Source organism: Apaloderma vittatum, unplaced genomic scaffold, assembly GCF_000703405.1.
Source record: "Apaloderma vittatum isolate BGI_N311 unplaced genomic scaffold, ASM70340v1 scaffold1993, whole genome shotgun sequence".
Taxonomy (NCBI): Eukaryota; Metazoa; Chordata; class Aves; order Trogoniformes; family Trogonidae; genus Apaloderma; species Apaloderma vittatum.
In genome coordinates this window covers 1-24,680 of record NW_009708377.1, presented here as the reverse complement: position 1 = coordinate 24,680, position 24,680 = coordinate 1, and the positions used below count along the sequence as shown (strand labels likewise).

General features: G+C 38.1%; 1 protein-coding gene across 1 annotated transcript in view; it reads right to left on the bottom strand.

Annotated features, from left to right (window-relative positions):
- CUL2 (cullin 2) overlaps positions 1-22,071 on the bottom strand; it is a 43,908-nt gene extending 21,837 nt beyond the window's left edge. The window contains exons 1-5 of the mRNA XM_009866521.1: positions 21,930-22,071; positions 15,808-15,910; positions 15,424-15,518; positions 9,927-10,032; positions 5,911-5,993 (exon numbers count right to left, since the gene is read on the bottom strand). Coding sequence (XP_009864823.1) covers positions 5,911-5,993; positions 9,927-10,032; positions 15,424-15,518; positions 15,808-15,910; positions 21,930-22,048 — 506 coding nt within the window. The 5' untranslated portion in view covers positions 22,049-22,071. The remainder of the gene's footprint in view (positions 1-5,910; positions 5,994-9,926; positions 10,033-15,423; positions 15,519-15,807; positions 15,911-21,929) is intronic.
- Between the last annotated feature and the right edge of the window lie 2,609 nt (positions 22,072-24,680).

Sequence of the window (24,680 nt, the reverse complement as noted above, 5' to 3'; positions counted from 1 at the left end):
AGAAAATATTATTAGTCCCATTCAGTTGAAAGCAAAAGTAATTAAAACAAGTGTGTTTTGTATGATAAAAACACTAGTTTTCTCTCCTTTGCAGAGACTGGAAATAACAGACCCACACTCAGAGCAGCAGAGACCTTCTTAAAACATGAACTGTTCAAAAAAAGACCACCTTTCACAAACACTTTGCAAAGAAGTAAAAAATATTCCTTAATTCCTAAGGTGTTAAATAGGACTAAAACATGATTTAGAGAAGTATATTTACACTTAAGCATCAGCAGCTGTAATTCCAAAGGTTTTCCTTTTTTAAATACATAGGTACACACACATATCCATGTATATAGAATAAGAATTTATACTTTACACAGACTACACTGAAAAGACAAAATGAGCTTTCTGTTAGAAACTTATGTTGGCAGGGGAGAGTCACATAAGGGATTTTTAACAAAAATTAAAAGGAAGAAAAAATAAAGCCAGCAAAATACTTCAAGACCAAACATTACTGTATACCTAGCTCGGCTGTGGTAGAATAGCGGAGAAATAATTTTTGCTAATTTCACTCATTTTGGAACTGGTAAAAACTCCAGAGGAAGCCCACAAACTAGAGAGAGGTTTAGCAGGGCAGCCACACCAGCAGTCATCATATTACAGACACCAGATCATATTCATATGTTCACAAGATAATCAATCATGTGCATTGATTTTAAATACTACTGTGTCCTAAGATCTGAAAACTTAAGCCCACAATGAGTGGAAAGAAGGAGCTAACAGGTTATGAGCAGTCACCATATGGTTTATGCAGCTTGGTCACCTGCTACAGGTGAGCTGACCTAAAGAGTATCTGCTTCAGCAGAGATGATCTGATTTTTTTTCCCACCTGTGGAACAGGAGGGTTTCCTCTGCTTCTGGCAGCCGAACCAAGGGAATAAATCTGCATTTGGGTATACGTAATCCCACTCTGCGTTGTTGCCAACGTCTCTCTGCTGGGTCTGGTTATATGGTGGCAGAGGCAGCAGCATGTCACAGAGGGAAAGACGTGTACCGCCAGATCAGGGCTTGGACCCAGCTCCACCCTGGAGGGGTCCAGGGCCACAGTAAGCTGCAGGATGTTACCATGCCATGGAGTGCAGAAAGCTACATAAATAAAAGTTAAGCATATTACAAAGCAGGTGACACTGGTGACACAAACACAGGAAGCATTACTGTAATAACACATGAAGACCCAGGTTCCCTCTGTTTGTGTCACAGGCCACTTCACAGACTCTAGCCCACACAGACGCGGGAGGAGAGGAGGCAGCAAAGCTCAGGCCCAGGGGATGCAAGGGTCAGGGTATCATTAGGAAAAAGCTATAAAAAGGAGGCAGATGGTCCAGGGAAGAGCTGCAAGGGAGGAGACAGGCTTTCGAAGTGAAGGCCAGATGGCACGAAGGCGACAGACGAAAAGGAGCACAATATGGAACCAGCCTTGGCTGTCTTTTGGGTAGCTGGTAGCACACAATGAAGAGAAAGAATTCAAATCCATCTCTGAAAATGGAGGTAGCAAGGATGAGGTTGCCAATCAAATGACAAGTTTGAACAACTGCCAGGATCACATAAGCTTTTTTTTTTTTTCCTTATTTTTTTTAACAGATGCCCCCACTCCCCATTTTTTCCCCAAGACTTGCAAAAGTTTTAGTAGCTTAACACAGGCTTCCTCTGTGGGTGAGTATTATACATTTGCAGCAAAGTTGTCACAAAATTTATTAATAGAACAGCGTTATGAAATTCATCATGAACCTACATGAAAAGCTACACTATTTCCAAGATAAATAGCATATGTCACAGAACTATCATTCTTCCCACTTTGGCAGCATCTTGAGGCGCTTATTTACACCAACGGCAACTTGTAACACAAATGGCTAATTTTAACAAAAGTTGACTGCAATTTCAGAAGTTACAGAAGTTTCAGGGATTATTTTCATGTAAGTGGTAGCAATAACAGTATCTGCCAAACTAAACTGAGAAATCTATTAAGTGTCTATTTTCTTTCTTGGAAGTAGTCAACAAGTAATATGGAGGCAAAGAGCTACAGAGCAGCTGCTGCACAGTTTGAAGCAGGGATGTCACGGGACATCTTGGGGAGGTAGAAGGGAATGATGATGTTTGGTGGTGATTTTGGACAAAAAGATAAAGCACTATAAACACAGGTTCCACTAATTTTGCTGCTGCCACGTTCCTTTTTTCAAAAGAAATGGAGAAAATTACAAAATACAAGCTCAGGGCCATTGTGGTGTTTTCTATTAACTCCATCTTGTTCCCATCTTAAGACTAAAGCTAACAGTGGCATCGTACAGTGTACTACTATAGCCCCCAAAAAACATATTTAAATTTTAAGGTACAATAACAAACGCTGTATTCACAGAAATAAGGTTCCATCATTCAAAAGTGCTCTGCTGTGTCAGACCAATGGCCAATCAAGATCAATTAACTACAGAATTCACTGTGAACTAGAAGAGCCTTTTTCAGATAATTAAAAAAAATACGAACTTCAAATAGCTTTCTTTTTAAACAAGCGATATACATAATGTATCAGCTTAGACAGGAATAGGTTCAGTTAGTTAGAAAGTGTTAGTTATCTTTAGTAGAGAAGCCTCTCCTGGTTAGTCTGTACTAATCGCACTGTCATTTGAGATAGCACCTGAATAATTTCCAAATTATTTCTGTTTAAGAATTTCATAGATGAATTTTCTCACAATTCGAGATCTTGTCGGCTTCCTGTTGTGTTGAAACAAAAATGCGTAAGTTGATATTCAGCTTGCCTTGTAGGAGGAGTGCTTGGGCTAGAGGGAGGGGGAAGAAAGTGTGTTATATTCACAACTCTTATTAAGAGGAGTGCAGTCAGACAAGACAGGCTTAAGTGATTTAACAATTCTCTGCTGTTCAAGGGGGCTAATCCTGCTCCCTTTTGCTCAGTCACAGACCTCTGTGTCTCTCTCTTGCATTACTTTGGCACTCATCTAATTCTTTGCTGAACTGACTCATCATGCCAGCCTGGAGAATTATTAGCCGAGATGGCTTTCTCTCATATTAGCAGTTGAGCTGGTCCACTGAGGGACTAGATAAGCACCAAATTCAGCACAAGAAAGGTAGTAGAGCACAGCTTGCTCCTTTTTGGCATCAGCAAACTCTTAGATTAGTTTAGTCATCTTGTTCAGCTGAACCACATGGTCACTATTTGTATGTATTTGTTTTCACATGCAAAGAAAGTTTATTGTTAATTTTAATGTACTGTGTACTGCACAAGTTTATAGCTTCTAAGAAGTAGATGTGCTTTAAATTTTAGTCAGAAGCCTTTTAAAATTCTAGTTAAATACACTGATAAAATGAAACCTGAAAGTAAAATTTGTAGCTCTGCTCCCCCTCCCTTTTCCAGTACAGTAATAACTATACTTGTATATAAAACCAGTTCACTACAATGCTCGTTATCAACTGTGCATATCTTTGTATACTACGCAAAATCTTCTGGTTTAAGAAGTTCGACTATCTCTTTAATTTTTTTTTTAAAACATTTTAATAAACTGAGCCATGCACACACTTAAGTACTACACTTAAAGCACCTAATTGAGATGTTGCCAAGTATATACATGTATTAGTAATTTTATTAATTTTTTTAGGTAATAAACTTCCCATGCATATTCTTGTATCTCTGACAGATGTAACTTAGTAATATTCATTTCTTCAAAGACATTGTTTAATACCTAAATTTCTGAACTCCATGCTAAAAGGCATTTAACAGTCATTTGCAGAAAACTCTTTAAAGTTGCATCTTACAAACTGTATTGACCACTGGAATCACAGCGAAGAACAGTAACATGCCTGTAGTCACATGTAACAGTCACAAGCCTATCGTCACAACTCCCTTAACTACCTGAAGGGAGGTTGTAGAGAGGCGGGGGTTGGTCTGTTCTCCCTAGCAGAGAATAACACAATGAGTGGAAATGGATTTAAATTGCGCCAAGGAAGGTTCAGGTTGGATATTAGGAAGAATTTTTCTACTGAAAGGGTTGTCAGGCATTGGAACAGGCTGCCCAGGGAGGTGGTTGAGTCCCCGTCCCTGGAGGTGTTTAAGAGACGGGTGGATGTTGCGTTGGGGGGAATCATTTAGTAGGGTGACAGGGCTCAGACAAAGGCTGGACTCGATCTTCTAGGTCTCTTCCAGCTGATACAATTCTATGATTCTATGTAAAGGCCATCCTCAGAATACCCACAGCAAGCCCCACATCTCATTATACCAGGAAGAAGAACTGTAAGTTTTCTCATATATAGTTCATTACATGACAGGCAGATCACAGAAGTGGCTAGAACCAATTTAATATGATTTGTTAGATGTATATTTTGAGAAACACCATTGAATTAACTTCTTTGAGGCTTCACAGAAGAATCCTTAATAACAGAGGGGGTAAAAAGCAAAATACAGACCAAACCATCAGAGACAATAACTTCAGTTTAGTTTTATTTAAAACTTTCCAAATGGCGTCACAACAAGTAACATCAACTTGTTACAGGCTCAAGATCTGATACCCCAGAGAGCCAGTGACAGTCTTCATCTACCCTTGTGAGGTCTGCAGTGAGCCTCAAGGTAAATACATACCATTACTTTTAGTAGGCACCAGGTGTCTGCTGAAAAAGGTTTTAACTGAGATTTCCACATCCACCCACCAGTGAAATATGGATTGACTAAAACAAGTCTCTAGCATCACTGTGCTTAATGTAAGAAAGCAAAATTTTTCTCACCATATCTTAGGGAATCTTCATTTAGTAAAAATAAATTGTTATAGTAAATATATGGATAAAGCAGTATTAGCACTGGTTACAAAGGAAGCATGGTTCAACAACTGGAAGCACATAAATACTTCACGGCTTCAGAAATGCCATATGAGAGGGACATCATGTCCATTACGTAGCAAAAATTTAATTCAGGAAGGAAAAATAAAATTCTGAAGTTGAAAGCAGTTCTTTAATGCCTTATAAATACAGCTTTTTTTTTGGCTGACCAAGTGCATGTGCACAGCATCTCAGTCAGCCAAATTACCTGACTCTTTCAGTTTACCTACACTAGTCTGGTCACCTGTGTCAGGCACACAAACACTTACAAAAACCCCAGACATTAGGCAACTCCAGAGCTATTCTGTACAGCAGTACAAGTGTTCAAGCAGATGGAACTTACTACTACAAGACTGTCTGCAATACGTTTCAAAATTAGTTTATTCCAGTTTTAAATCAAAATTAAAAAGCCCAATGTCTTGTAACTACCAGGGTCTTTGTTTAAAAGTAACAAAGATATCCAGAAATAAAATAATAAATTTCCTCCAAGTGCAAAAAAAGAATAATAAAAAAAAAAAAAATCACTTTTTCCATTTCATTCAAGGGAAGCACCAAGAATGTTAAGTGAAATCACTCGTATGAACATCAGAAACCCAGAAGCATACCCTTCCTGTCAGATAAGCAAGAATTGCTTTGGGTCCCATGCAACAGAACACTGCATTTTTGGCTTGAGCAAATCCTTGCATAAATCCTTGTCCTTATGTCTACTGACAGCCCAGAAGCCATAAGTAGTCAGCATCAGGTGGAGAAAAATGCAAAAGGCATCCTATGGGACCTAGACGATTATCCTAACCACTCCCTAATCCCACTGATGAGAAGCTGTCTGAAACAGAAAAGATGACTGCCCTCAGGTTACAGTGAGTTAACCATTTTCTTTTCAGAGTCCTTTCTACACTTGCAAACCACAAATATGCAGCTACAAAGAGAAAGGCTGACAGAACACCATCAGGAGGTAATACGGGGGTCAAAGTCCCCAGGCTTTTCAAAGTAAAGATGCACAATACACCCATGTTGTATAACAACAAAACAAAAAAGTAATCAAGCACTCACTTTTTTATTTCTCGGAGGAGCATCCGAATAAGAATGGCCTGTAGTGGCTCAATCATTAATTTTCTCCACATATCAAGAGCTAGCTGTCAGGAAACAACACAAATTTACATCAATAAAAAATAACAGAAAACAATACCAAAGATGGCTCAATTCCTCATTCTGGATTTTAAAAATGAAATTAAGATACTGTCTTCTTTCTCCTTTTTAAATTCTGTTGTTTTTCTCCCCATACACACATCATTTGTCAATATATTAATTTATTATTTCAGCATTTTTTCTTCCTAGACCATCTGACTGCATTTGGAAGAAGATCACAGAGATATGTACGCTAGCAGTGTCAGACAGAACTTCCAGTCAGGCAGTGTCTGAATGTTTCCCAGCCTGCACCCTTCCTGCATATCTAACAGGACTGACCTATTCCTCAGTTCCACTCTATCAAGGATACTCAAACATATATAAGGACCCTAAGCAGATTGGTTATGAGGGCACATTTTGAGTGTACATAGAAACAAAACACCTGCTGCCAAAGTGTTTGAATGTGTGCAGACACCAGTATTTCTTAGCAAAAAATAAGCCTCAGCTGGCAAAAGGGAATGTCTCTCGGCCAATTTGTCAGAGCTCAGAGCCAAAGATACAGAAATCTTATGTGCAACACAGAGAGAGCATCTCCAAACTGAGATGCATAGAGGTTAAGCAAGCTAATATTTGACTTACATGGAATTCAAATCAGCTTTATACTAGGGGTAGATTCCTAATATATCATTAGAGGGATCCGTCAAAAGGACTCAGACATCTCAAGCTGTTTGGGTGAAGTAATTGCTTCCAAAACATATCAGTTTTTAAAACACAACTGTAGTAATTCAAAGGAGTATTCACATGTAAGTCAAAATGAGATTTAAAGCCCAAAGGGGATAATGTTATCCATCATATAGGAGGAATATTTTTACAAATTTTAGACCTCTGAAAACACCTAATAGCAAGTAGTAGACTGGGAAAAAAATGAAACTATCAAAATCAGTGAGGAAAGAGGGAATATTGGTGCTAAGAAAGCTTTGACACAATTAACAGATCTTTATCTGTAAAAATGAAAATATTGATCAGGTATGCCTTGACTGAAACTAGGCATCTAGCTATTAACTAGGTATCCAGTCTGATTCGCTTTGCGAAATAAATCTTTCTTTCAAAGAGCAGACAAATGACCTTGCTCTGTTACAGCTACCCAGCACTGAGGCTGTCACACAGGGCACAGAAGTCTGGGAGCTAAAGCTGACCCAACTGCAGCACAAGCAGGTTCAAAGAAGAGGTAAGGGTTTGCTTATAAATCAAGACAGGTAACATTTTGAAATAGAAGTTGTCTTAGGAGTGATTTCCACTGTCTTGCCTTGTGGCAAGTAGTAGAAGAACAGTTAGAGGAAAAGAGTATCCCTAAGGTATCAGGAACTCATTTTGTGATAATAAGGTGAAGGGGACAACCTCAGGTAATTCTACTTGCAATGTGGTCTCCGAAATGCCGACTCTAGCATGGTTCTTCTCACATAGGATCTACCAGTCTGAAACAGCTTAAAGTTTCCTCTTGGAATTTTCTTGTCAGGTAAACTAGATAGGTTAATACAGCAATCTGATGTATTAATTCAAGATACTTTTTTCTCCTTGAAGAGAGGGACATATCTTACTTCTCCACCTAGATTGACAATACAGAACACGACAGTTTCATCCACTGTCCAGAATCTGTTGCTCCACAATTGGGTAAAAAAAAAAAAAAATCCCACAAAGCACATCTTAATTATGTTCTGGCTCAGGGTCCCCACAGAGTCACTGAAAACTCAGAAGTCTGAAATTGGTGACAGGAGCTCAAATGAGAATAGCTGTGCTCCTCATCATGCAGTCAGAGGACATGGACAGAAAAAAAGAACAATTTCTTGCAAGCACTGGCAGATCATCTTCATCAACTGATCTCATCCTGTATTTTTCCTGGTGCGACAATTACCGAATGTCTGGAACGCTTATCGGGATGATAAACTGTTTGAAGTCGTGCCCACATGCACCATATATGCACCTCCAGTCTCTCGTGTGCACCCAGAAGAACAACGCAAGCACGCACTTGTTTAAGATTACTGAAAAGCTCCCAAGTTTCATTAGCACACAGGAGCGATGCTGAGACAGAAACTTCAGTACACAGAGAGATTATGTTCACTCTTGGATAAAGGACAGATGAACTCAGTCATCTAAAAAGGGACAGATCATAAATTCTTCCATTTTAAAGCAATAAACAATTGAAATAAACACTTTTGCCAAAGCCCCTAGTGCAATCCAAAGAGTAAAAGAGAGAATCCTAAACAGGAATCATAGTAAAAGACAAAATGCTTTCAAAACAAAGACTTGATAATCTTGGGGAGTGCCTTGTAGGCCAAGAAATGGGTACTACTTTTATTTTTGTGGCAATGAATTCACCAAAATACAGTGCTGCAATGTAATATATTAAACTACTTCAGTGTAGGACTCAACTCTCCATTCCTTTTCAGTGCAAAGGAGTAGCTGCCATAAACCTAATCCTACACCAGTAATGAACAGATTTTAACTTTACTGTCTTGGCTAAATATCAGTCTGAGGAAATAAGGAGTAATATTAATGTCATTCTGAAGATGCCACAAACAGTGCAGCAATATGTACTTCCAAGCTCTGACAAGCCTTTACAGAGGCCACTGATTAGGAAGCCCTGAAGATAGCACAGGAAGACAAGAGAAGAATTTCCTCTCCTGAATTGCCTTGACTTAAAGTATATCATGTTTCCGGTGGTTTTTTTTCAGCCCACCCCCAATCTGTCAGAGGTTGAGCAATTTCAACTTGCAAGGCCATCTTCATCATCTGGGTAGCTGGGTCACAATTTCTCCTTACCCTTAACTAAAGGCAGCAGAGATCTTGTATTTAAAACAGTAAAATCTAAGACTTAGAACCGAAACCACCGAGAGGTCAAGTTCTGACATTAAGATAAAAAATAAAATGCTTTCTCTAGCTTTCCAAAACAGAAGTGTTCACTTCCCTACTAGAGAAAAAGGTAAATTTGGAAAGGAAAAATTAATATGTCACTACAGATAACAGCAGCATAAAATGAATTCTCCAGAGAGCAATGCGTATACACATAACACAAAGCATTCACAAGAAGTTTCTACTCAACCATATTCAGAACTGTGGTTTTGTTCTGATTCAGATAGAAAAGGTGTTTTCAAAATCTTCTTGAAGACATACTGAAACACCTTGCTTGAAAAACTGTCTTTTTGTTTTATTTTCTTATATTTCATGGTAACAGTAGCCATGAAATGACATAAATTATGTATAGCAGAAGTGCACAAGGTGGTTCTCAGAACGCAGTCCTACTGCTGAATTTTTTCTTCATTTCACAGATATTTAAAAATTTCTCTTAGCCTCTCCAGCTTACACCAGTAACTATATCAACACTGTTGTGCTTACTCCAAACTACATTTTATTTTTAAAGTAACCCTTCCTTACACGACACTTTTGCGCACAGAATGCCTATCTTTTCATTCTAAGTCTCTGAGTTGCTACAACAGAAGTACAAAACAGCTCACATTAGAAAATAAGATATAAAGTCCAATCTCAAAAAAAAAGCTGTTACGCTTTGTGACAGCAAGCACGAAAAGCCTAAAAGTAGCATTTCAAGGGTTTCTAAAACCAAAAGTACTGCTTCTTCAAACCATTTCCTAGATATGTCACCTAATAAAACAAAGTTTTTTTGCAAAGTGGTTATCTATTATCAATTTTTAAACTGAATTTCTCCAATGGCTTTGATGTTTGCTTTTATTTTTTCCCTAGATCGCTACAATTTTCTTCATCAAAACTGTAATCTTGTTTTACAAAGGTTTCAGTGCTTACATCATTAATGTATTTAACTATTCAGATTCTGTGACACAGAAAAGTCAAAATTTAGAAGGACAAATGTGAACTTGCAGTGCTTCTGAATACAGTTTATATCCACTCCCACTTTCAGAGATACCTACCTCTCCTATTTCCATCAATGGTTCACTCATATCCACCCCTCCATAACCATACTGAAGATCAGCTTCAGTCAGTTTGTTCTTCTTAATAAACTGTGTGTTGAGGTACCTAAAGAAATAAAGATATTCTAATAAAAAACAGGCAGAAGTTAAGTTTTCTTCTTTTTTTCTAAGTTTGGAATTGTGAAATGTCTTCCACATCATAAAAGATAACTTCTCTTAACCAATACTATTGCCTTCTGTAGAAAATTCTTAAAACAAATTATTACCATTTAGAAGACCTTATACCATATTAAAGCAGTACAGCATTAGTAACTGAGAAATCAAGCAGCAGCCTGTTATATCACTGTCAGCACTTGCGGGGCATGCAATATGCTTATGTAAGAATCCAACCCTTCAATATACACTGTCATATTACTCATACATGCATATGCAAAATAACTGCTACATTCTGAGCAGCTGACAAGTATTAGAATCACAGTAGTTGCTTTTTTTTCTATCATGAAAAAATAATTCTCAAGTATCAGACATTTTTTAGTAAAATGTATTTTCTTCTACCTGCGCTGTTTATTATTTTGCATTTCTGTCAAACCAAAACGCAAAAAATAGTGTATATTTCTACAGGGCCAATTGTTGTCAGTTATGATGCCTTACTCAGCTGATGATAACCAGCAAACAACCGTATGACAAATTTTGAAGATAAAAGAAGAATTTGCAGGAATTTTATTAATTAAGTTATAAAGGAGTTTTATAAATGCTTTTAAAAAAAATTGTTTTCACTATTGTGTGCATAGTTTTTACAAAGGGAAAGTGGTTTCTAGACAAGATCTGATAAAATGTGCCTCTTATTTCTCAGTATTCTCTTAAAAGAAATAATAACATTTTTAAACTTAACTGTTCTCCTTCTCTTTCCTAGGTAACTGGGGGAAAATTCCTAATATCTTCAATAACTACACTTATAATATTTGTTATGTTAGTGCTTACAAGAGGTAACTGAGAAGTAGGTTTTTAAAAATTCCAATCCAGCTAGCAGCTTTGAGATGCCCTGTTTCAGAAACTGAAGAGAGAGATCACCTGAAGCTCTTGAAGGGATTCAGGCTTCAGAGGCTGCACCAGACTAGTGATGTCTGAACACTTTGGGCAGGAAGGAAAATGACAAGCAAAGAAGAAAAGAAGAAACATACTATGGAAACCTGTGAACTTTAAAGAATTTAGGACACCACAGAGTCCAAAGAAAGAAATCTTGTGATAGTGCAGTGGTGACAAACTGGAATACAGTGGTCTAACCTACTTTCAGACTCTGGAGTCTTACAGAGCACCGTAACCCGCTCTGCTACCATCAACAACCATCGTAAACTGTAAATGCAAGTCTGTGTAGAAGACTAAGGGCTCATCATTTCATATAAAGCTTGTGTGGACATCCAGAACAGTTGGAACACAAGTCTTTATCAGGAATGGTCCTTGATCATACTTCCCCCCAACTCTGCCCCATCACGTGAACAAAGGCAGCAGCTGCCTTCCTGCTGTTTCCTGTTAAGCTTACTAAATAGAAAAGCCCGAAGCTCTCCTCATTCACACCCTCTCTCTTCCATCAGAACACACCTCAACAAATCTGTATCAAGCAACTGATTCCTCTTAAAACTAATGCAGCCACAAATAAATAAACAAGTTTAATCTGAATCAGGTACCTCTGCAAAGACCTACCCGAGTCGAGCAAGAAGGCGGTGGCAAGAAGCAGGTAGGCAGCAGAGTTGCTCACGACAGGAGGTTCACCACACTCTGTCTCAAAATTTAAACCAAATTTGCCCAGGCTTCCTTCCCCCTTCCCACACTTTTACCATCAGCTTCCAGAACCAAGTTCAATCAAAAGCAAATAACTGCAAAAGTGCAAATGGTGTAATCTCAAATCAACTCCTCCACTGAAGTCATAAAGCATTTTCCACCTTGAATAACTACTTGAAGTTCTTCATCTCTATTTCTTACTTTCTGAAGACACTCCATAAGGTTCATCTGTAACTTACTGTGAAGACAAGGATTGGCATGAATTGATAATACCAGAAAATACCCCTCACTACTACTGAGATTAAACTTTCTGGTGAAATTTTTAAACACCTCATCACACAGCTCAGGCCCAATTACTTGAGAGTGCACTTGTTTAGGCTTACGGTTTACTGTATGATGAGGAAAATGGCAAACAAGATGAGAAAAGTGAGGTTTGTTTCCTTTCATGGTATTAGCAAAGCAATATACTTTCTGGTATGCAAATCTCAAAACACACCCATCAAGCTTCCACTCCAGAAAGAGGTTAAAAAAGTTTAGAATTTAGAAGAGCGTTACAGGACTCATTCAAAAAAACCAGCTACTTTACAGTGGAGTACTGAAATACATGACTTTAGCATTCTGACTAAATTAACAATATCAGTAAAATGCCTGGCACATGAGTATTTTTGTGTGCAATTTTCAGTTTGCTACAGCCTCCTTTCACGTAGTTGTACAGAATGGTAAGGTCTCTCCTCAGTCTCCTTTTCTCCAGGCTAAACACTCCCAATTCCCTCAGCTGCTCCTCATAAGACTTGTGCTCTAGACCCTTTACCAGCTTTGTTGCCCTTCTATGGACACGCTCCAGCACCTCAACGAATGTCTAGTAGTGAGGGGGCCCAAAACGGAACACAGGATTCAGCTTACAAACTCACCACTGTTGAGCACAGGGGGACAATCGCCTCCCTACTCCTGGCTACACTCTCTCTGATACAGGCCAGGATGCCGATGGCCTTCTTGGCCACCCAGGCACACTGTTGGCTCATGTTCAGCTGACTGTCAACCAACGCCCCCAGGGCCTTTTCTGCTGGGCAGCTTTCCAGCCACTCTTCTTCAAATCTGCTGTGTTGCACGGAGCCGCTGTGATCCAAGCACAACACCTGGCACTTGGCCTGGTCAAATCTCGTGCAATTGGCCTCAGTGCATCGATCCAGCCTGTCCAGTTCTCTCTGTAGTGCCCTCCAGCAGATCAACACCCCCACCCTGTCTTGTCTGCAAACTTCTGAGGGTGCACTTGATCCCCTTGTCCAGGTAACTGATAAAGATATTAAAGAGAACCAGACCCAGTACTGAGCTCTGGAAAACACCACTTGTGACCAGCCACCAACTGGATTTAACTCCATTCACCACTACTCTTTGGGCCTGGCCAGCCAGCCAGCTTTTTGCGCAGTGAAGAGTACGCCTGTACAAGCCATGAGCAGCCAGTTTCTCCAGCAGAATGCTGTGGGAAAACTTGTCAAGGCTTTACTGAAGTCCAAGGTAGACAATACGCACAGCCTTTCCCTCATCCACTAAGTGGATCACCTTGTCAAAGAAGATCAGGTTAGTCAAGCAGCACCTGCCTTTCATAAACGCACACCAACTTGGCCTGATCACCTGGTTGTCCTGTGCACGGCGCACGATGGCATCAGTCTCTTCTCCCATGTAACAAGCAATAGGACAAGAGGAGATGGCCTCAACTTGCACCAGGGGAGGTTTAGATTGGATTACAAAACCAAAAAGAATTTCTCTCCTTTAGGTCTTTGTCCATCTATGATCTAACACCATAAAAAACCACATGTATGTATTTCTAGAAGTACCAAACTTAATTTTAAGCAAAAACGGTTAATGCCTTCTATTAAGATTTTTTCTCCTTCTCTGAGAGCTCTCCAAAGATAAGGAGGAAACTTTTGAGTAACCACTCTTCCCCGCTCCCCTCCATCCTCCTTCCTACACACACAGTCAGACTGATCCCCAAGATGGCACACAAGTCTTGCAGACAGGAATAAGCATGACCAAGCACTACAGAAAATGCTTTCAGAAATTTGCACCAGATTTTCATGGGCCTCTAGAATTGCTCATGGACAGAGAAACGGATAAAGACCCTATGTGGCAATAGCATTCATTGCTTTGATGTACAGGAAGCAATTGGAAAAAAACAAAACTAATTAGTTAAGACCAATTTTTACACTTAGTTTCCAGATGCATTCCATTTTTTCCCCCCCAAAAAATTTTCTTCAACATACCACTTGAACAATTAAATTACTTTGCAAGCTACAGAACGCATACACAACCACATGACAAAGTTATAAATGGGTACATTACTGAGTAACGGGAATTTGCTGTTGCATTAATGTTTTTTACATCTTCCATGTGCATTCGTATGGTCAGCCGTGCTCAGCCTATCCCAGGACCAGTCATGAACACATTCCTCATGGGTGGATACTAAGTTAGTTTGTCCTTTGGAGCTGACAGTACAGGCTGGTGCGTGTCCCTAATAACTGTCCAGAAAAAAATGCCCTACCTTGTTTAAAACAAAAAAATCAGGTTCACACTGCTGGAAAAGTATTTTAATTTGTTGGTTTATGACCAGAATCACTCAACTGCTCAGAAACACTGTTACACAAAGAAGAATCAGTGTGTACACATTAAATAAGATTTTTTTTTCCTTTGTATCAACTCTCCAGTTAAGTCAGTGATACATTATGGAAGTAAAATTTTCAAGCTCAAGATGGACTTCCATCACATTTGCTCCCAGTCTGCTAGTAACAATTTAACAGATTCTACAAGACCACACATACATCTACCGTACTAGTAAAGGCCCTAAAAACCTTTGTAAATCTTCATATCATACCATCAAGCAAGAACAGGATTAACAGTGCCTTATATCTACTCACTGCACACTAGAATGCTCAACCTGCAGTCAGACCGGAATGAATATCCAAACCCTAGTAAATCCACAGCCATCTCAATATAGTTATAATTCTAGCAACTCATAAATGAGTTTCAGATGCTTAAGCTATAACTAGCAGCAACAAAACACACATGAAATTCAAGAAACAGTAAAAGTACAAAAATAACATGTGAAGGTTGTGGTTTTATCTATAGACTTGGCTGTAATCTACCAAACAAAAAACAGAACTGTCAAATTGATTGCCTGTGCAGTCTATTAGTTTCTGAAGTACTCAGAAAAAAGAAGAATCTTTCACTCCCTCTCCAGTCCCTGCAGTTCAAACATTCACCTGAAAAGAAAGAATCCAAAGAGCACACAGCCTTGTCTGAAAGGGAGAGCTACGTGTATATCAAGATATGCGGTGGCAAAGCTTTGAAACAAACACTGGTGATTCAGTGGACACTTCAGTACAATGCCATCCCTGAAGAACACCTAGGACTACGACCTACTTAACTGCAGCGTTAATTAGCACCATCATATTTCGCACTGCAACGTCAGAAACAGAGGCAGAATATATCAGTAATGAAAGACTAGCAGGAATCATTACTTCAGTGGTAGCAGGCAGTGCACAGGAAAAGCCCTTAGAGCATTATCCCTTTTTTCTCATGTTCTGCCACTATAACTATACTGTATCCAAAAAGTGACTTGGGGCCTATTCACCAACTGCTGTTTTTAAGGAACATTCTTTTTACCTAAGCTGCAGATCACTGAAAACATTTCAAAAGTTAACAAGTCATTTGCAAAGCTTACCTGTATAAACAGTCCATATAGTCTGCCCCTTTGCTATACTCTTCCCAGTATCTGTGATACATAACCAGCACTTGTTCTTCAGCTTCCAGAACTCTCTGTGAAGACACACACATCCCGCTAAAATCAGTATGAAAACAGCATACACATATAAAAAGTTATACACAGGAGTATCAATTTGGAATAACAATCACATATTCAAAACCAAAGTTCTTTCTTTTGTGTTGCATATATCAGATAGATACATACATCCTGTCTCTGGAACTGTCATCTGTGACTTAGTCTCATAAAATTTGCATACCTTCATACATTCAAAACAAACAAAACCTCGCCCTAAAGTCAAAAATAGATCAACAATAACTATATGTGAGTAACTGTATAGGTTACCTTGTGCAAATGGCGTACGTGATTTTCCAAAAAAATTTTAGTCTCTGTATAAAGTCTCTCTCCGAGAGGTTCAGGATAGGCCACACACAAGGCATAAATGTCTCTGGGCTCAGAGTCAAGGTTTGTATCTGCTTAAAGTGTGAAAGTTTATCAACAACATCTAAGATTTACAGAACACTTTCCCCTCACACACATTTTAGATTTATTTTTTTTACAGTAGATCACAAAAGATAAAACAGATCATTTTATGAAACTAGTGTAAGTCCTGATTTGTGAAGAATCTTAAGTTTTCAGCATCAAAAATAAATTTTAAGTAGTGGAAGGCGAGGGAAAGTTACAGCTAAGATCCTGGAACTTCTGGTAGCCCCACACTGACATGGCTTCTACTGTTTATTTGCCACCTATGAATAATATATGATTATCTCAAAGTAAAAAAGCAGCTTTCATCCAAAATTCTTCATATGCAGCCAATGTGAAATCGAGACTCTAAGGAGTTGGATAATGGAAAGAAGCAGTAGTTAGGTTAAGAATGAGATTAGCCAAGTACGAAGCAGAGCAAACATGAAGTAAAGCCGACTTCAGATTTTCCTCCCCCAAGTCCAAAACAATTTACTGTCCCTGCATATTCCCTCCAACTCCACTAAGTAAAACATGGAGTCCAGTGAGACAATGGAACTGCAGTAATTACAATGGTGGTGTGGATACAAAAACTTTGGTTATTATCATTTCCACAATCCTTTTTAGATCACAGCCACACAAAACAGTTATACTCGCTCACCTAAATAGGCAAAAAAAACCAGTTAAAACTCCTTAAAGTTGTTTTGTCCCTGAAATGTCTTGCAGAGCTACACCTGTGGTTTGTAAGGTTTATATCAAGATTTTTAAAAGCTACTTAATACTGTGTCAGGAAAAGAATTTATTATTAAGAAGTTTCCTTCCAGAAAAGTCAAGCGAGCATTAAGTCAAGCTTCACGTGAACAACTGTGGAAAATAAATCGGTTCTGCAAAAATGATTGAAAACCATCATGCTTATTCACTAACTTTAGGCAGCTCATAAAACCAGCCACACTAGAAATAATGATTTAGTATGTTACTTTTTAAGGTAAGCTCTTTAATTAAGGGAAGACATAAGATCTCCTTTCCCCTCGTCTACTTTAAAAAACCCACATGCCTCTGTAAAAGGAGGTAGAAGACATAAGGACAGCTGACAAGTCACCCACTTAGTCTACAGAACAGTGTCAAGCTTTCAGCACAGAGTTTTTCCCGAAAAGCATGTTTCATTTTTTATATAGGAGCACTATTCAAAAGAGAGAAGATACTGATGTAGGACAATTAAATGGAAAGAAGCCTTTGTTTGGCATCTGGAGTCTCAGAGCACCTAATCAGAGTCCAATCTCAGTCCAGTTATTCCATTTACATAGATAACTTTTATCAGAATTGTCCTTGGAATGGCAAGAAGCATTAAATGGAAACCCCAACAAACCAAACAGGCTACATTCACTGCTTTGTGACAGTAGCAACTTACAAAGTTATGACCAATAAAGTATCAAACTAAGCTATTAAATTAGTATTGCAGAATCAAAAGTTTTCTTGAACAGATTGACAAGAAAAATTGTTTTTCAGAATTCCCCCCAAACACATTTTGTCAAAAGATGGTCCATAGTCAAACGCAACCTCAGTATCATTCAGATCACAAGTCACTTTACCATGCAAATAAGGTATTTCTGAGAAAGTAAATTCCAGAATTAGAAATCTCTGTAAACTACTCAGAAGCAAAGGAGACAACTTTTTTTTTCTCTTTAGGGCCACAACTACACTATCCGAATCACCAAAACTATTATGGATTTCTGCTACAGGAACAACTTGGAAGTTAGAGGAATCAGACAGTCTTCACCACAACAGCCCAAAAAAAAATGGCATCTTATCTGACAAAAGCAGTGAACAAATATCTCTGAATTTATCTAGCCTCCGTGCCCCAGACTTCAGTTAAGAGTCCAGACAACTTGACTGTTGTAAACAAGTTTCTTAGTTGTAATAAATTTTTTAAAGAATTAAAATAGTATCTCTTCTTCACAAAAATGTTCATCTTCCAAACACACCTTTCCTTATTCTGAAGAAGACTCAAGCTTTCTTGCAAATGAAGAAAGCTGAATCTATCTTCCTTGACATATGACACTCATTTTGCACACCTGCTGAAATTAAACAGCTTAATCACAGAAGCACTTCCACAGGTACCTCACACTTTTTCTTATATCAACCAAATGATAAACATCAACACCAAATTCTATTTGCCAGGTATTAAATTTCTCTAGATTTCTACAAAAAGTGCTACCATGAGTCTCAAACACACATTACAGAGTAGCTTTGCTACAAAAATTTCACATTCTTACTCAATTTGTACTAGTTTATACCTCTCAGTCCAGAATCCAAATTTAGGAGTAGTGTTCAAAATGCTGTGAATCTTGTAACAAAACAAAACAAAAAAAACAACAAAAAAAACCCAGCCACCTTTCAGGGGAGACGAATCATTAATCATTTTTTCTGTGCTGCTGAAGTTCAGGAAGAAGCCTTTACCATTCAATAATTTATCTTTAATGGTGAAAGCCATCTGTCCTTTCAGTTCAGCACACAGTTTTGCAGGGTGAGAAAGGTCAAAGGAAGCCAGATTGCTGCTTGGAGGCCTTCACTCTGTGTTGAGAACATCAAAAGCCTTGCACTATTTAAGTGCTCCAGTGGCTGCTATTTGAGGGGCATTACCCTGCAACGGGAAACCAAAGCAAATTCAAATTAAGGAAGAAAAATAAATTAACATCAATAAGAAAATACTGTATCCAGGACCATAAAAGCTCACAAATACTGTCTTCAGGGTTAAAAAAGCATCAAGTTAAGACCATATATTAACAGGAGGTTTTGAACAGATCTTCTCTAGAAGAAAAAAGTGGAGCTTTTGGAAAATTTCTGTAATTATCAGTCTTTCTCTCTAACAATCAAAATTCATGGAGCACTTGAAGACTCACAGTCAGCAAGAATCATGATCATATAAATTTTATTTACTCTTCCTTCTCTTTGGGCTGGCTCTTATGTTAAAGATACATGTTTATAAGCTTCTGGTTCATCAAAGATTCCTTGTAAGCCAAGGAGTTAGAGGAGGGAGAACATGCAGAAAAAAATGAAAAAAAGCAGGTGGCCATGTTGCATATTGCTAAAATAACTCTATTTGCAGAACAGTTACCGGCCTCCCTGGGTATTGTTCAGCCTATTCATTTGGTTGGTGAAAAACCCAAGACATGAACAGGAAGACCCTGAAGTTTGATGCATTCAAAAAAGTTCTACCAGTTCTAACCACTCTCTAACCAAGCTTGATCAGCCTCTTTAAGAGCACTTCCTAGCCTACTGAACAGTCAGAAACAAAGTCTTGAAAGTCAGACAAAGCATTCATAATAAACAAATGAGTGCAAGTAGTATCTCAGAGAGACATAACTGTCCCTCATTTACCAGACAATGGAACAACTCCAGAAACATTCTTTCTGCAGAGAACCTTAAAGGAAATATGAAGGTCAAAGATGGCTCAAGATGACTCAGAGTTTAAATAAAGTGACATGTGCTCTTTGAAGTGATATTTTCCAGAAGATTTTTAACTCTTACACTGTTATGGGTCCCAGCACATTGCTATTCTAGCATTTCAAGTTTGAGATATAAGCTCTATTTAAAGGTAAGTTATGTTTAACAATAAAATTACCATCAGAGTTACAAAGAAAACACTGCATTCAAGACAAACGAGTTCTGGGGAGGTAATGAGGCAAAAATTAGTTCTAGAAGTGGAATATGCACAGTAAAAGCCACTCATCCCTGAAATAATAGTCTGCATACACCATTTGATCTCAGCTGTCTCAAGCAGCGTAAGAGAACGCAAACACTTCTCAGAGTAAACTGCTGCAGACTGAAATGGTGATTCTTTCCTGTACTTTATCCTTTGTTTCACATCATTGTTCCAGCCATAGAGAGACTAAAAAGACTATGTGGTACCATAATCAATGAAATAATGTAAATAAATTTCATTAACACACAGTTCAAACAATTTTTTAGCTTTTTATTTTGCTTATTAAGTAGCAAGAAAAATAGAGTTAATATGACATTTCCTTTAAAGTCCCGGCAGATGTTTAGGAAGAGATTACTCCAACTAAATTGAATTTAACAGAGAATAAAAAGCTAACAAAGAACGAGAAGATGTATTTTTCAAAAGCCTCAGCTTCCTAGAATATATCAATACTTGAGTCTTCTTTATGTATTTAAACCCCGGAAAAAGCTTTCACACCAGCTGTACAGAACTACCAGTTTCACCAAGTTGCTGAATACTTGGTGAGCAGTTTGTGTTAAAGCGTAAGAATTTGGTTAAAGTACTGAACAATCAACATTCAAGCTGGAAGTTAACAGTCACACAAGCTCCTCAGGCCATTCAGCCATGGAGAATAAGGCAAAAGGCTCTTGCCTGCACCAATTAGGCACGAACAGTGCCACTTTCCAAGGAACATAATTAGGAGATGATAGTAAGGTCTTAAGAATTACATGCCAAATGATCCTTCCAAGACTGCTTCCTGAGTCCGCTACTCATAAGCGTTCCCATTCTGATGTTTAATCAAATGCACTAAATGCCAAAAGAGGATCAAAAGTAGACTCGTGCACATAAGAAGTTCTAAGTGAAACAGCATGACACAATGAATTAATCTATTATTTTAGATTTACATCTGTTTTAAGTGCCCTTGTTTAAATGCTTAGAGCTTTAAGCTATAGAAGTTAAACCACTTGTTGAAGTCTAAACTATGCAATTCTCAAAAACTGCTTGGAAAGAATGACTACAGCACAATTTCTTAGCAGGGAAGTGCACAACTAATTAATTGAAAAAGTCCATAAATTTTGGAGTCATTTGAACTTGACTCCAGGAAAAGGTGAGAAGTCATGTAATCAGAAATTAACTACAAATTTTTAAAATGAAAGAGGTCCTTTAAGATTATTGCACCATAGAACAAGGCTCCATGAGAAATATGAGCAACTAAATTTTTCATGTATGTATTTATACGCATGCACACACTCAGAACACAGGTACATGGGAAAGCAATTCTGAGAACTAGTAACATGTTCTGAGAGAGAAGAGACTTCAGAGTTTAGCTCCTGCATACAGAATAAGCTTATGTTGTAAAAACCTATAAATAAGAATCTCCTCAGTAGCTTTTTTTTCCCCACCCAAAAGAATTAACAAATCAATGAACAAATCTAAACCATTGTTCCCCCGTAATTAAAACAAACTCAGTCAAATTGCTGCAGAACAGCTGCAAAGCTTCCTAAAATTCTCTAATTCTTCACCATACTGTAATGACTAAAGAAAGCAGGACATGAGGCACAGTAGAACTGGTTAGAATAGCTACACTTCTTTTAAAAGAAGCTCACTGAAATTTAAAACTTGTAAAAAAGTACAAGTCCATTTTACGTGTAAAATGCAAATGTTTCACTACTATATATGTACAGTTGTGACTTGACCAGCAAGACCATATGATCACATCTAAACGCAGTAATTGTTTTTAAACGTAGCTGAACGGTCAGACTGTCAGGAATAGAGAGGCAATAACAGTAGAGGAAAGGAAGAAGGCTTCTTTTAAACCCTTCCTACAGAAAATTCTAAAATGGCCATCATCAGTACACTTAGGAGCTGAAGACATCATTAAGAGAACCACCCCCTGGCCCCCAAATTTCAAGACGTGTTCTCTCTCTCAGGTGTTTCCCCTGCTACACACACACTTAAGAATACAAGAAAAACTCATTAACAGAATAGGGGAAATTCAGTGCATGTACTTTTGTGAAGAGCTATAGCTAAGAATTAGAGCTACTAAAAGTGAGTAAAACTGAGACCAGTCTACTTTTATTGCGGTGATTTTCACATAGAACACTTCCCAAATATGCAGAATCTCCCATTCCTTTCAAAATATCCACTGCTTCACAGGCTTAATAACAAATAAAACCTTATAATGGATTTCTGATCAAGACCATTGAAATTGTTATATAATGCAGGTCTGTCCCTCAACACATCATACAAATGCATCAAGACAGACTTTTCATTTAAAGGATACGAGAAGCGATCATTCCACGTTGCTCTTTCAACATAATCCAACATCACAACAGCTTTAATTGTTGTTAGCAGTTTGTTCCATGTTTCATCAAAATCAACTACTCGTGGTTTCAAGGACATTGTGGGGCTTTAGTGTTAATCTGTAGAAGAATTAAACATGCTAGACATTGTACAATCATTAAAAAAAAAAAATCAAACCTGCAAACATTTCCTTTGAATTTTTCCATTTAAACTTTGTACACTGTTGCACCACCATGATACAGCAACATGAAGAACTCCAAACCCCACTTCCCCATCCTCCAGAAATTAAGCTCATAAGCCTTTATTTTTAATGTTATGGAATGGAGCACTAGCATTGCATGAATAGCCTACAACACCACACCAATTAAACTAACAACGCCGTGCCTCAGGAAGCTCATCACCCTACCAAGCTGCCCATATAACACTACCATATCAATAAAACTCTCGCGTAAATTTTCGCTTGTTCACTTTTATGCAAGACCATTTTGGCTGTATCCAAGAGAATTTTGGGCAGGAACACAGTGAACGTATTACCCAAATATCTGAAATTACTACTGTCAGTTTGAAGCCTATGTTCACCTCAAGCTTTCATAAGACATTTTTTGTGTTATATTTAAAAAGCCACAAAACGAGCAAGCTTTGATCAGGATGACAAAAAAGAAAACACATCTAAACACAAAGCACTACATAGAGCTTGTCCTGTGCAGCAGGACAAATACTGAAATCTTTCAAACAAGACATGGCTTGAAAACACAGAAGCTGTGTTAGCAATTTCAAGAGAATTACTGAAAAAACATTACTGAAATAAAACTAGGAAAAAAGTAATTTTTAAAAAGAAGTCCTCAGTGACAGAACTGTAAAAATCTCTTCTTTGTTTCTATTTGCCTCTGTCCTATGCACCTAATCTAGAAAGGACCTGATGTGTGACATTCCATGACCAAAGCAAGTCTAGTTCCTGCTCAGGAACACAACACTGTATGACTAAAACAAAAAGCAGAAAGAATACTTCTATTTCCATTTTAAATAGATAGACAAGTGACTCTTGGCTTGTCTTCCCAAATTTTCAAGGTCCGAAGGGAAAAGACAGCTACTGACAATCAGACTTCTAGCACACCTCTATAAAGGGAAGGCTCAAAAGTGATGCTAAAAAACTATTTAGGAACCAGTTTACTACTTTAAACACTACTGGCTCTTAATTTTTCTCAGCCAGATTAGTTCTCCCAAACTGCAGGATACATGCTTTACAGTTTAAAAACAAAATCAAACAGAAACAACAACAACCCACAAAAAAACCCCAAACAAAAACAACAAACAAACCAACTAGCCAGATGCAACTTTTACACTGCATATATGGAAAACACCACCTCGACTAACTAACCAAGCTCTTTAATTGCGATGAATTCAGGAACCACAGGGGGTTGTTTTCCTCTACAGGCAACACAACAGTTTCCGATTAAAACGTAATCCATGTATTACCCAACACACAACTGCTTTAATTTTCATAAAGAAACTGAGTAGCAACTAAGTAATATTAAGGCATCTAGGTTTTATGAACAGGAAACTTTTTCAAGAAGAACTAAAACTCAGTAAGTGGTGCATAAATATTTTCAGTTGAGTACAAATGTTTGCTGTATTTGCAACACAGTTACTACCACTTTTAGAAATAAATCTCTTCAATCCAGGTATGTCAGTAGCAGCTGACTACACAGAATATCCAGTAAGCTGAAAAACACAAATGAATGCACACTTCAAAGAAACGAACTTCAGCAGAAGTAAACAACAGTAGACCTCACTTCCAGTAGAGAGGAAAAATAAAAAAAAAGTAGTAGCCTTCTAAAATCTCTAATATTCTTCTTCTGGAAAATACAAGAGCATTTTTATCTGACCTCAAGAAAAACTAATCGCAGTCCACAAAAATTTTAAGATTCCTAAGAAATTTCTTATAGGTTGCTCTCTGAAACACACTTAGTACATCCAAGGTGGAAGAGCCATTCCTTGACAGATAAACACAACTGAGGGGAAGAAGGAAGGGTGAAGAAAAAGTCCTTCCCATAAAACATCACACAGAATTCATGTTTAGTATCATCAGACTCTAATAATACGTAGAGTACTACGCATCCACATACTCATAAAGGTATTCTGGAGTTAAATAGTTTAATACTAAGCTGACTGCAATTTGCCGTTCTCTAACAGCTTTCAGGTCAATGTGAATTTAAACTTGTTTTACAGACATATTAACAAACACAGTATAATTATTTTTTTCTCTAAGATGCTTGGGTTTGGGGGGTTTGCTGTGCTTCAGTGTGTGCCCTGCACAAGCTCACCAGCTTACAGTATTATATGTCTTATCTTGATACAAGTAACATCCGTGGTAAAAATTATAGCAGAGCAGAATATCCACCCTAGAGTTTATACTATTCAGGGGGAGGGAAAATATAGCTGTTTGGCAAACCCTAAGGTAAGCAGATGTTTTTGAAACCTATTTACAAGTGAGGATAATGAAAGGATGTTGCTTCCATCACCTCACTCTTTAAAACATTCGGATCATCCTTAATATATTATTCAACCAAATAAAGGTAGGATTTTGGCCAGCATCAAAATACTCCCCAAACTTACAACCTATTTAACCGTCTCGACAAATAACATTACAGCCTAGCGGTGGGTGAACAGCCAAGGGCGGCAGTACCCGCGTCGAGCTTGTAAACACGGCGGCCTGTCACGCCCCCCCCTT